Raw genomic sequence first — 13,551 nt, forward strand, 5'->3', positions numbered from 1 at the left:
TCCATTAAATCAATGCAATGTGTAGGGAAACTGCAAGCTGGGCAATTTTGGGTGAGTTCTGCTCATGCCAGGCGTGTATGTGTACTCTAAAAGGCTGACTGATAAAAGTAGGTTGATCCAGGGTAGGAGCTGCTAAGACAACTGGGCCGGATAAAGCTCTAATGAAAATGTGCTTAGGTGGAAGGTGCCGTCTCTCCCACTTCATTTTAATCCTTGAATCTGTAGGAGTGGAGAGACCAGGGAACTACACCAAATGCGTCTTGTTTTAACTGCATAGTGGGAGCGATGAGGGGGATTTTAGCCCTTCTTGCTCATAGATTCCCTAGCAGAAAGAGCAAAACTCTTGAGCATAGAAAAGACCTCTTTGCCTTTTGTATCCCCATGTAATAGAAAATGAGGGTGCAGGTTCGGGGAGCTGGGTGCACCCGACCCGGCTCTGGCCTGGCTGTTGCTGTATGATGGCAGAAAGGTGAGCGTGTCGCTTTGCTTCCAGCCTTGCCATTTATCTATAGCTCTTTATGTGTCGCTCCTGGCTGACTTAGTCATGGACACCACCTTCTTGTGGGAGCTCCTCGTGCTCCTGCTGCCAACACCATCGCTGCTGCTCACCGCTGTGCCGCAGACCCCCGCGCTGCTGGTCCACCATGCGTTTCTGTTGGCTGATGTGTGGGCACTTGCAAAGCCAGCCCTGGGCCATAGGTGAGACCTCCCTGGGAATGACAGACACCTGCAAAAGGCAGAGCAAAGCTGAGTGTCACCTGAGGGAATTCTCTGGAGAAAAGGCAGAAGATGCCCGAGTTTGATAGAAGGATGGATATTGATGGGGAAGCTGCCCTCTGCACAGAGCCTGCAGAGAATGGGAAGAGGTTCCACATTGTCAATCTATCTTCAATGCGAAGCCCTTTAGCCTCAAATGTGAGCCTGACCCCCTGTAGCTTGTCTCTCGCTGTTTGGAGACAGTAGGGCTGACTGTTTGGGTGGCTTTGCACTGGTGGAGGTCTGTTAGGACTGTTGGGAAGAACTGATCTGCCTCAGGGACTGTGTAAATGACTTGAAGCATGGCAGCTCCAAAACAGCACTGGCCAGTTGTTTTTCCTTTCAACACATACATCTAAAGTAGCTTGTGCAGCCCTGCTAGGGTCTGTCACTCACCTGCTCTCCTCTCCTTCCAGCAGCTTCCTATAGGTGACAATCTCTACATCCAGGGCCAGCTTGATGTTCACGAGCTCCTGGTATTTGTGGAGCTGCTGGGCGAGGTCTGCCTTGCTCTGCTGCAGGGCTATCTCCAGCTCAGAGAGTTTGTGTTTTGCATCCTTGACGGTTGTTTCCCCACGCTGCTCAGCGTTGGCCACGGCAGCTTCCAGTTTGCAGCACTGCAAGGAGCGAGACACGATCAGTCTTAGCTGTCTCTTGCTATCTTCAAATGTCATGCGTTATAGAATCACAGAATCATTTAGGTTGGAAAAGACCTTTAAAATCATCAAGTCCAACTGTAATCCTAACACTGCCAGGGCCACCACTAACCCATGTCCCTCAGTACCACATCTACATGGCTTTTAAATCCCTCCAGGGATGGGGACTCCACCACTGCCCTTGGCAGCCTGTTCCGATGCTTGACAACCCTTTTGGGGAAGAAATTGTCCCTGATCTCCAATCTAAACCTCCCCTGGGGCAACTTGAGGCCATTTCCTCTCGTCCTATCACTTCTTCCTTGGGAGAAGAGACCGACCCCCACCTCTCTACACCCTCCTTTCAGGCAGTTGTAGAGAGCGAGAAGGTCTCCCCTCAGCCTCCTTTTCTCCAGGCCCCTCAGCTGCTCCTCACAAGTTCTCCAGACCCTTCTCCTTGTGCTCCAGACCCTTCACCACCTTCATTGCCCTTCTCTGGACTCGCTCCAGCACCTCAAGGTCTTTCTTGTAGTGAGGGGCCCAAAACTGCACCCAGGATTCGAGGTGCGGCCTCACCAGGGCCGAGCACAGGGGGATGATCCCTGCCCTGGTCCTGCTGGCTACACTAGTACTGATACAAGCCAGGATGCTGGTGGCCTTCTTGGCCACCTGGGCACACTGCTGGCTCATATCCAGCCGCCCACTGACCAACACCCCCAGGGCCTTTTCCACCAGGGACCTTTCCAGCCACTCTTCCCCAAGCCTGTAGCATTGAATGGGGATGCCCTAAGTGCAGGACCCAGCACCAAGAGATGGGTTTAAAGTCTGGTTGTGCATTCAGCCCAGCAGTAAGATGGTCACACAGTCTTCTCTGGCAGGGGTTTGAGGGAGCTGGACATACAGTTCCAGTGCTCCATCATGTTGCTCACAGAGGATGGGATGCTGTAACCACATCTGCCTTCAGGGATTGCATGTGTTGGGCTTTAATGCAGCCCTAGTTGGAGCAGGAGAGTCCCAGCTCATGAAAATCCTTTGCAAGGTGCTACAGCACCATTTAGTTTAGTTGTGGGAGCTCCCAGGAACAACAATTCACTCTCTGCCCTGCTGAAACAACCAGACTTGGCTGTGCTCACCTGGTCCTTGGCGCTCCTGACTTCTCTGTTCAGTCTCTGGACTGTCTGTGTCAGCTCAGCTATCTTGTTTTTAGTGTCTCGCAGGCTGTCAGTGTTTTCGCGTGCGGTGACTCGCAGCTCCTCAAACTAAAAAGGCCCAAAAGACATTGTTGCATATCCCAAAAACACATGCTTTGAGTTAAATCAGAGCAAATCAGGAGAGTGGAGGGTGTTTCTCTGGGTTTGAAGGTGGTCTGAAGAGAGAAACTGCACCCAAACCCTCCCTCTACCAGGTTTTCTCACCTTGTTTTCATACCATGCCTGTGCTTCTACCCGACTCCTGCGAGCAACGTCCTTGTACTGAGCTTTGACATCCGCAATGATGCCATCCAAGTCGAGATCTCGGCTGTTGTCCGTCTGCATGACCACCGAAGTATCTGAGATCAGGGCCCGCAGCTGGTGGATTTCCTGGTGGTGACGTAGGGTTGAACTGGTCAGAGATATGCTGGTCCTGCTGTGCTCCCAGTCCAGCCCCAAGCTGGTGTGTTGCCCACACTGTGCAGCTTGGTCCCCCTTTGCAGCGGCCAAGCAGAAATGAATTGCCAGGTCTCACCGTTCACCACAAGGGATGACCACTGCCCTCTTTACCCCTTATTCCTCTGTCCTTTGGGATAAGCAACTTCAAAATCTTAGCTGGGAAATGCAAGTGATGGCTGGAGCAATAGGGAAGCATCTTACCTCTTTGTAGAACGTTCTCAGGAATTCAACCTCTCCTTTCAGGCTTTCCACCTTGGCCTCCAGCTCTTCATTGTTTAAGAAAAAACAGTCTGCGTCCTAGAGACACGTTGGGGGTAGAAGAAGGAAGTTTGTTAGTGATGGCAGACTCAGGGCTACCCTTGGGGTGGGGGACTTTCGGCGCTGGTACCGTGACCGTGTGCCAGCTCCTGATTACCCAGTTGCCTCTGATTTGAGCAAGTAAACCCAAGCACCAGCTCTTGCTTGTACTTGTTTTGTGTGCTGCTTTTGGGAAATAAATCACCATGTGCACCCCAAAGACCTGAACCCCCAGAGGAGAGTTCAAACAGCCCCTTGCTCACCTTCTTCAGGGCAATAAACTCACTCTCGGTGCACGTCCGCTGGCTGCAGTTGTCCTTGTACCTGCGTGGGAAAATGGAAGATTTTGTTTGAGTTCAGTGCAATTACATCTTTGGGTTTCTACAGGCCTTCTTTCAAGAAGTGAAACTCCTAAATTTTTTTTTCTTCTTCCCAAACAATGTTTTGGGATGCTTTGTTCTTGTTTTGTAGCCCATGGGAAAGCAAAGATGTTTTCAGAGAGGTTTCTGCGTCTTTACAAATTTGTAGCAGAACTGTTTTCATTTGACCGCTGCAACAGCAAATAGCTGCTGAACATTTCTAAATGTTAATTCCCAGAATTAAGAAGGAGAGAAAGAAAACCTGGAGGAAGAGGGACATCCTCGCTTTTCTACATCTCTGTAAACTGGGACTTTACTTTTTATCTTGAGATCCTGGTAGATCTCTCCGTCTACCTACTAGTTCTCTGGTAACCATTTACTACCACAAAAAGTTCACTGTCTTTGCCTGTTTACAAATCTTAAACAACATTTTGAGCGCTGCACTCACATTTCTCTCTTTTTTACTTACATTTTCTTGTTGGTTTCCAAAACCTGCTGTGCTGCTTTCAGGGCTATTTCTAACTGGGCTCTGTTGTACCTCAGTGCTTCCAGCTGCTTCTTCAAGTTACCAATATAAGCCTGTAACATGGGCGTGATGGTATTCTTGCGGTGTTTTTGACCCTGCAGAAAGCTCCACTTGGTCTCCAGGACGTTGTTCTGCTGTTCCAGGAATCGAACCTGAATCCCAGAAAGCAAAATAGGAAACAAGATGAGGATGAAGGGAGAGCCAGTGTCCATGCAACAGCAGTGAAACATGTGTTCCTGTTCTTGGTACATGTGAATGCAGCATTTCCTACTCCAATGCGCTTTTGTGCATAGGCTGTTTCTGGGCCACCCACGTGGAAGTGCACAAAAACCTAATCGCTTCCAGAAAGGAGAGATTTTTCAATCAGTTGTGGATGTGCAGAGAGGAGTGGGAAGTAACTGGAAGGCTGATGAAACTGGTTGTAGCTTGTTCCCTCCCTGTGGTCAGGGCTAGAGATCAGAGCAATAGTGAAGCTTCCCCAGTGGCTCATAAACACCTTGGTGCTCAACTGGCACCCTTTTGCAAGTTGCCCTCAATGTCTAAAGTGGGTCATCTTACAAGAATTCCATTCCCTTTCCATGCTAGACACCTCACTTGGACTCTAGTGCCTGCAAACTGCAGCTGGGAAGGGGTTTTCAGCTCACCTTGTCAATGAAAGAAGCAAATTTGTTGTTGAGGGTCTTGATCTGCTCCTTCTCTTGGTACTTCACCGTTTGCACGTTGGGATCGAGTTCCAGACCGAGGGGCTGGAGCAGTTGCTTGTTGATGGTGATGGGTATGATGATGCATGGCCTGGAGACTCCACCAACCTTGTAGCCAAAGCCATATCCGCGTCTCGGAGGAGGACATCTTCCAACAGCTCTTCTGGGTCCGGAGCATGCCATGCCATCAAGACTTCTGCTGCTGAAGTAACCCAAACCACGGTAGCCTGTGCCACCACCCCAGTGACATCGATTCCTGGGAAGAGCTACAGAGGCAGAGCCGAAATTCCTGACAGCATGGCTAGAGCTGATGCTGTAGGAGCAGCAGGACATGGTTGCTGGTGGGAGAGGAATTGGTGCAGGCGATGTCCTGGAAGCAGGTTCCAGGGTGCAGTTCCCTCTGACCACAGTGGAGCACCTTCTTCCTTTTATTTGCGTGGAAAACGGGGCGAGGCTGCATGAAACTTCCACAAAATGTTTATGATGCAAAGAATGTGAACTACTTAGCATATGTTGTGCTCACCAACAGAGAAAGCAGCAGCGTATTTGCTCTGTAAAGGTTTGAAGAATGCTGTTAAGTTAGAGGGGTCGTATTTAGGTCTTGTGTAAATTAGGGGAGCTGTGCTGCATGAATTGTTTTCAGAAGACATGGTAAAAATTGCATGTTCCCCTTTTTATAGGTTGGATGAAGTGGAACTGAGACTTTGAAAACATAAAATGCTTTTTTCTCAAAGGAGATCTTTATGTTTTGCTGGTACCTTGGCTAGCAAGTAAGGGCTTTGAAGGAGAATGTGATTGAACCTGCTGTTTAATAAAAAACTATCAGTAATAAACATGGATTTACTGAGAATTAATGAACAAAGTCTTGCAGGCAGGTTAGTGGTAAATGACCATGTTTTGTTGGTTCTGCTGATAAAAAGGCAACGTCTTTTAATGCCAGGGAAACATCTGTGGGGCCAAATCTATTTCTGAAGGTTATTTTTCTGCAGGTTGCTGATAGGAGTGTTTTCCAATACGGTAATTTATTTGGGGGGAATTGCTGATTAGTTAACATTGAAACCAATGCTTGGAACACGGTAGCTTTTGCAGACACTCTTATTGGCCAAATCCTCAGAAAACTGGCGTCTCCTTCTCCCCTCATCCCTCAGCTTGAAGCTTGGGTTCCCACCTTGTCTGGGGCACAGCCAGGCTTGGTCTTTCACCTCCTACGTCGGATAAGTGCCCTCATTGTGGCGTCAGGGCTTGGACTCTTCCTGGCTTTGCTATTCACACGTGTGCGTGTCCAGGTCCTTGGAAGGACAGGGGTAGCGTTGGTGACTGCGTCGCTGTGTGGGAGGGTGGCGTGTTTTGTAGGGGCAGGGTGGAAGTTTCGAACTAATGATTTTGTTTTGTTTACTGCATTTCTTTCCCCTTCCCCGTTCAGTGGTTGGTTACAATTGCAAGACAAAATTACCAGCTTTGCTGTAGGCGTCTGGGAGCTCTGGGACGCTTCGGCTCCAGGGCTCACAGACATCCTGAGGGCAATGGGGGATGAGAAGGTCTAGGGTTAATCGTGTGATTGTCCTCAATCCTCATGTGTCAGATCATGTTGCTCCAGACTGTAGTTGTATTTTATGGCTCTCTGGCTGCATCCCTTCTCTCCACATTGTCATCGCAGGAAATGCTTTCTGCTTTTGATGAGACCACTGACACCAAATGCAACTGTACAGGGCTTTTGGACAGAAATGTGAGGCCAGGGGTTGCAGGAGGCTGCGTTTGCAGGGAGCCTGACCCAAAAGGAGAGGGGCAGAGTGGATAAAACTGCAGGTTTTATGCAACAGGGAAAGGCGGTTGAATATTTTGTTGAACTGATTCCAAAAATCCCCAAAATATTTTAAACTATCTCAATTAAGCCAAATAGTTCAAATCCGGTTGAGCGTGTTGGGAGCGAGGTATTTTGGTACTACATTTTGTTTTTTTAAAGGAAAAATCTCAATTTAAAAACGAAAAAAAAAGGTTTTGTTTTGGAAAAACTTTTTGATGGGAGAATTCCTCCTTTTCCAGCCTACCACGGGCTTCAGAGCAGGGAAATATCCCCTGGTTTTATTCCTGATCTCGTGTCACATCCCAGCTGCACTCACGTAGTCTGTCTGTAGCCATTGTTAGTAGGTCTCATACCACAGTGATTTTCAGCCCCCAGGGAGTTTCCCCCCTCTTTCATCCTGGTTTTAGAGGGTTAGGTCCAGGGTGTGATGTTCAGAGAGTGATGGACACAGGAGGAGCGTGGTGGGTGAGAGGTGTTGTGACCTGATCTCCTCACCACCCTCCCTGTTCCCGTGGACCAGCTCTGTACCCCACATTTTCCAAAAGCCAGGGGATCTCTCTGGGGACTATAATGAGAGAGGGCCTCGGTGCTGATTGGAGTTTGGGCTTGTTTTTTTTCTAATTGTCTCATTAATATGTGTTTTGTAACTCTGAAAGGAGGAGCTATGTCATGTGATCTCAGATTGGCTGTGTGAGTTTATTGGGGAGAAACAGAAAAAAAACAAGATAAAGGCAACCAACAAGCATCATAGAAGAATCTGATGATCAGGTAAGACTCCTCTGCTCCCTTTAATTTTTAACTTTTCGTTGCAATCATGTCCGTGGAAGAGCAGAAACTTGTATCACTTAGTATTTTTTAACTCAGTTATCTTCCCAGACAAGTGGTTCCTTAATACATATGCTGTGCTAACACTGCACTGCCTTGTTAAACTGGCATTGCTGTCCAGGCTTTGCTAGACCTACACAGCCCAGGAGGAACAGGCTTTGGGATGAGCCAATTTGTAAACCTACAGCATAAGGTAATGAAAAAAGCAAGTTTCGTAACAGTAGTGAATGTTGCGGGGAATAAGCAACACGAACTGGAACGAAAGCTTAAAAATCTCCCCCGTGTTTTCTGTGTGTGCTGCTAGCAGGCTGCTGCTGATGGGAACTTGAGGTGTGAGGAACCTCCTTTCAAACCTCTCTTATCGCTGCCTACAACTACCTGAAAGGAGGTTGTAGTGAGGTGGGTGTTAGTCTCTTCTCCCAAGGAACAAGTGATAGGACAAGAGGAAACAGCCTCAAGTTGCACCAGGGGAGGTTTAGATTGGAGATCAGGGACAATTTCTTCCCCCAAAGGGTTGTCAAGCACTGGAACAGGTTGCCCAGGGCAGTGGTGGAGTCCCCATCCCTGGGGGGATTTAAAAGCCGTGTAGATGTGGTGCTGAGGGCCATGGGTTAGTGGTGGCCTTGGCAGTGCTGGGTTAACAGTTGGACTTGATGATCTTAATGTTCCTTTCCCACCAAAACGGTTCTATGATTCTATGATTCTAAATGCTCATTGTTTTTTCGTATTTTGACCTGTAGGAGGTTGTAGAGGACACGAGTTTGACATTGGAGCTCTTCCCACTCACAGCACTGTATTCTCCTGTGGTGATACAAGGAGCACAGATGTCTCCAGAGCCGGTGACACTTTTGCCACAGACGCCTCCTCAAGTCACTAGATCTCTGGTTCTGTATAGGGATCTGCTGCTGGAAGAGTAGCTGCCACCAAAGCATGGGTCAGTATCGCATGTGATTCTTCCTGGGGATCAGCACACAGCTGTAAAGAAGATGTTTCAGCTCAGGGTTTCCATCCTACAGAGTAGATCCAGGGGGACTAGTAGGAATAGGGATTTGTTTGGTGCTTACAGATATTCGCAGGGCAGCCGCCATCTACACACAACTTTAGGGGGATGGGTAAAATAGAGATGTGAAAAACCAAAGTCTGTATTTAGTGTGTGTCCTTATAACTGGTCAATAATGGGGAGGTTTGGGGATGCGGGAAGCTGCTGGCAGGCCAGTGCTTTGGACCTACCATGACTCAACTGCTCAGCTCATGCATGTGAGGAAGTTTTCCCAAGGCCGGTGTCATGCCCAAGCAGGGAAAAGGTTTTGCTTTGGCTCTGTGTGTGTTAAGTGGGAACAAGTCCTGGCCGAGGGCTTTCCCTCTGTCCCCTAAATCACCTTGCGTGTGAATAGGCACGGAGTAATGGAATGGTTTGGGTTGGAAGAGACCTTAAAGATCATCTAGTTCCAACCGCCCTGCCACAGGCAGGGACACCTTTCCCTCTAGACCAGGTTGCTCCCAGCCCCATCCAACCTGGCCTTAAACACTGCCAGGGAGGGGGCAGCCACAACTACTCTGGGCAACCTGTTCCAGTGTCTCACCACCCTCACAGTAAAGAATTTCTTCCTCATATATAATCTAAATCTACCCTCTTTCAGTTTAAAACCATTCCCCCTCATCCTGTCACTACTTGCCCTTGTAAAAAGCCCCTCTCCAGCTTTCCTGTAGGGACACTTCAGGTACTGGAAGGCTGCTATGAGGTCTCCCCGGAGCCTTCTCTTCTCCAGGCTGAAGGGCCCCAACTCTTTCAGCTTGTCTTCATAGGAGAGGTGCTCCAGCCCCCTGATCATCTTCATGGCCCTCCTCTGGAGTTGTTCCAACAGCTCCATGTCCTTCTTATGTTGGGGGCCCCAGAGCTGGACGCAGTACTCCAGGTGGGGTCTCATGAGAGTCGTTTTGGCTGGGGTGGCAAACGTGGCCGGGCATGGCTGTGGCTGAGCCTTTGGCTTGATAAGACCTGAGGCTAGACAAGGCATCATCTTTGTTCATGCAAGGTCTTCCATTCAGGGAAGGAACCTGAGTGCCTGAGTGCATTAGGAGCTTTTGACTTGTGAAGCATTTGGGTCCATAAATGCTGGAAAGTGCTTTGGAAAGTGTCACTCCCTAGGACACTGGGTCTCGGTGGGATTTACTGCAATTATAGAGGTGATGGCTCGTCAGACAGACAGTAAAAGGTGGTTGTGGGATTACATGTGTTACTATTTCTTCTTTGCAGGGTTGTACGAGCACCCACCTGCTCTCCTCTCCATCCAGCGGCTTCCTGTAGGTGGCAATCTTGATGGCCATGGCCAGCTTGATGTTCATGAGCTCCTGGTGCTCATGGACCATATTACATAATCACAGCATGTCAGGGATTGGAAGGGACCTCGAAAGATCATCTAGTCCAATCCCCCTGCCGGAGCAGGATTACCTAGATTATATCACACAGGAACGCGTCCAGGCGGGTTTTGAATGTCTCCAGAGAAGAAGACTCCACCACCTCTCTGGGCAGCCTGTTCCAGTGTTCAGTCCCCCTCACTGTAAAGGAGTTTTTCCTCATGTTTATGTGGAACCTCCTGTGTTCCAGCTTGCACCTGTTGTCCCTTGTCCTGTCAATGGATGTCACTGAGAAGAGCCTGGCTCCATCCTCATGACACTTGCCCTTTACATATTTATAAACATTAATGAGGTCACCCCTCAGTCTCCTCTTCTGTAAGCTAAAGAGACCCAGCTCCCTCAGCCTCTCCTCATAAGGGAGATGTTCCACTCCCTTCGTCATCTTCATGGCTCTGCACTGGACTCTCTCTAGCAGTTCCCTGTCCTTCTTTGCCTTCTCCAGCTTGAAGAGTTGGCACTTTCCGTCCTTGATACCCACTTCCCTGTGCTCCTCAGCTTCAGCAATGGCTCCTTCTGGTTTGCATTTCTGCAGTTTTCATTACTGCCACTTATTTGCATGTGCTTTGAATAGTTCAGAGCTCTTGAATCTGCCTGTCTGTGTATTCATCCACCTGCACTTCGCTGTATTTTCAGACTCTATAGGTAAATATTTAGGATGATTCTCTCTGCCTAGCTGAGACTTTGGTGTGTGTTGTCTTCTCACTGCAGGTCTCTACTGATGGTAGTTCAGTTATTAGTCATAACAGACCATTTTACTCTGTACTCTGGATTACAGGCAAGTCTTAAGAGTTGAGCAGCTGACATGTACTTCATCAAAACTGTCTTTATTGCCCTTTTGCTCTAGCGGAGGAGTTTTGGAAAGCCACAGCCTGGGAATTGTGATTGACATATTGTTGCCCCTGAGTCATCCTTACCTGGGCTTTGATGTTTTCACGTTCTCCAGTCAGTCTCTGAATCACCCGATTCAGCTCCACAATTCATTCTTTGTGTTAACACAAGCTGTCGTCATGTTTGCTAGTGGTTTCTCTTGGTTCCTAATACTGAGGAGAGAGAAAATGCGATGAAAATAAATACCAGAGTGAGGAGATGAGTCAGTAAGTAAACCTACTATGTGATTCTGGGGCCGCAGTCCCGGATCTCGAGCTTTAAGGCAAAAACCTTTGTCACTTGGGGACACGAGTGACTCATTTACACAGTAGCAGCTCTGTGTGTGAAGTCATTAACGGAGGATGTATCACACATAGGGAAAACACAGCAGGTGGATAAGCAAGCAGACCTTTAAATAGCTTATTCAACCGATATTAGGAAATCTGAAGAAGCAGAGCCCTTAGCAGAAGTGGGGCATAACTGCTTTTGTGAGTGTCTGTCATAACTCACCTTACTGTGGCAGCAGGACTCTGCAAGAGCCTGGCTTCTTTTGGCAATGTCGTCATATTGAGCTTTGACATCAGCTATGATGTCATTAACGTCCAGGCTTCAGCTGTTGTCCATTCGCACAATAACAGAGATATCTGAAGTGGATGCTTGGAGCTGAGTGATTTCCTAGGGGCAGCAGCAAGATTATTGGTTGTCTGCACTGATGGTGTTTTCCCTGTGGATCTCCATGGTGAGGAGACAAGGAGATGCCGTCACATCCCATGACTTCAGGCTCACTGTAGAAAACCCAAAGAAGAATTTTCTGGTTTAATCTTTATGGATCCAACTTTCACCATCAAGTTGCAACAGATTCCTTAGGATCTTACCTGTGCAGTGCAAGAGTGACACCTTTGAAATCCAGTGCAATCAACTGATGTACACATGAAACACCAAAAATCTCTGTGATCTTCAGTGATGGGTTGTGGGAGCCTAACTCCACAGCCCCCCTAAAGAGGCACTGGGTGGAGGCAAAGGGAGCAGAAAAGGAAAAGCCATTACCACTTTATACAGACTCCTCAGGCAGTTGATCTCTCGGATGTGGGACTCCACCTTGGCTTCTGGCTCAGCTTTGTTCATGTCGGCGCAATCCACGTCCTGTAGCACGTCAAGGGTTTATGAAACGAAAGAGCAAACTGCTTAGTGCCAGCAAATGATGGGATTACAAACTCTTAGGGCTGCCCTTTTCAAGGACACAAATTTTACCATGCTATTAAATTATTTCGCTCTCTTACCCTCTTAGGCAGAAGACAAAAAATCACTAGACAGAGAGAAGGACAGATTTTGACCAGTTGGGGTATACAAACATCCCAAATGAACAAGCTCAGCTAAAACTGACTCACTTAAGGTGGGATTCAACTCTTTTAATTAAATATTCCCAAAAGTTGGCCTTTAGGTCCCTCTAGAGTCTCTGGAGAGTGAGAGGCGGTCTCACCCTCTCTTTCTGGCAATATTGGCTGCTGTTCATACTAAAAGTCCGGAATAAGTGTTTGAGTTGGTTTGAAATGCTCTTACCTGTTTGAGCATACCAAACTCATTCTCTGCACACGTTTGCCACTGGGTTTCCTCTTCATACATGCAAGGAGAAGAAAAAATATCACTTTGCTCCTTGTTATTCAGCTTAAGCAAGAATATTAATCTAATCTTGCTCTACCACCTCCAAATGCTCAACCTCAGCATGGAAACCAACTGCTGATTCAAATCATACACGTGTACATCTGGAGGGGATCTTGCATCTTGTGCAGCCTTTGTCATCCAGAAATCAGATGAGATCAGTTCTAGCCTTAGTTTTGGAGCTTTTATCTTTTTTAAACTTCATTTTTCTTGTAATCTTCCATGATACCCTGCATGGTGCTCAGTTCTGTTTCCAGCTTGGCTCTGTTGCTTCCCAGAACATGCAGCTGCCTCTTCAAGTTGCCAATGTAAGTTGACAGCCACTGATCACTAGCTTGGGTTTGCAGCCTCCGTCGCCACCAAGGCTTCTGCTGCTGAAGCGTCCCAACCTGGGTTACCCCACACCACCACCTCCCCAGCATGAGATCGTAGCTGACCATATATCTCTTCACACTTGTCAGGATCACAGCAGAGCAAGAGCTGAAACTCCTCATGCCTCCAACTCTGGAGCAGACGTGGCAGGATTGGCAAGATGTTGAGATCAGCTTGAAGGGTAAGGAAGGCAGAGGGAGAAGCTGAACGCAGGAGGCAATGCACGTGAGTTAACCCAGCCAGAAACACTCTGCAATGAGAAGCAGAGCTTTCACCTTTTTATGTCCTTAGGAACACAGGCTTTGGCTGCAGAAGCAGCCCCAAAAGACCATTTTTAAAGATGTTTATGAGCTTAGGTTGTTTAGTAATTTCCCACTCATCTCTTTTGCTGAGTAGTGACCTGAGCTGCCTTTAAGCACACACCTATAGCAGAGTTATAGGCTGCATTTCTAATTTGAATGGGAGGGAATCCCTAGTCCCATAAAAACTGCATTTGCAAACCTCCCTTTTTTATAGTAAGTATGAAAGAGAGAAGCAGAACTAATCTTTTGATGTTTGCAGGGCACTGGGAGCGAGGGAAGGAGTTTTGCTTTGTTTTACATGTGGGAAAAGAAGAATCTGGGTAAAACTCTTGGGAATATTCTAGGGATCCAAACACTGGGGCTGATTTGGTTTGGCATTACCTT

General features: G+C 47.9%; 1 protein-coding gene across 1 annotated transcript; it reads right to left on the reverse strand.

Moving 5' to 3' along the window:
- Positions 1-605: 605 nt before the first annotated feature.
- LOC137668892 (keratin, type II cuticular Hb4-like) lies at positions 606-5,253 on the reverse strand. The gene is made up of 9 exons (XM_068410708.1): positions 4,864-5,253; positions 4,163-4,371; positions 3,598-3,658; positions 3,239-3,334; positions 2,804-2,968; positions 2,522-2,647; positions 1,153-1,373; positions 816-847; positions 606-745 (listed from the first exon to the last, which is right to left on the reverse strand). Exons 1-9 carry the CDS (start codon positions 5,251-5,253, stop codon positions 606-608), a joined length of 1,440 nt encoding a protein of 479 aa, XP_068266809.1.
- Positions 5,254-13,551: the final 8,298 nt, after the last annotated feature.

This window comes from Nyctibius grandis, chromosome 11 (assembly GCF_013368605.1).
Source record: "Nyctibius grandis isolate bNycGra1 chromosome 11, bNycGra1.pri, whole genome shotgun sequence".
NCBI classification, from domain to species: Eukaryota; Metazoa; Chordata; class Aves; order Nyctibiiformes; family Nyctibiidae; genus Nyctibius; species Nyctibius grandis.

What these genes read in the sequence shown, in the direction of transcription:
- LOC137668892 (XM_068410708.1), bottom strand. Translation starts at nt 5,253, where the DNA reads ATGTCCTGCTGCTCCTACAGCATCAGCTCTAGCCATGCTGTCAGGAAT. An exon ending in AGTTTATTGCCCTGAAGAAG is followed by an intron (nt 3,335 to 3,597) that starts GTGAGCAAGGGG and finishes ACGTGTCTCTAG; the next exon opens with GACGCAGACTGTTTTTTCTT. An exon ending in TGAGAACGTTCTACAAAGAG is followed by an intron (nt 2,969 to 3,238) that starts GTAAGATGCTTC and finishes CGTCACCACCAG; the next exon opens with GAAATCCACCAGCTGCGGGC.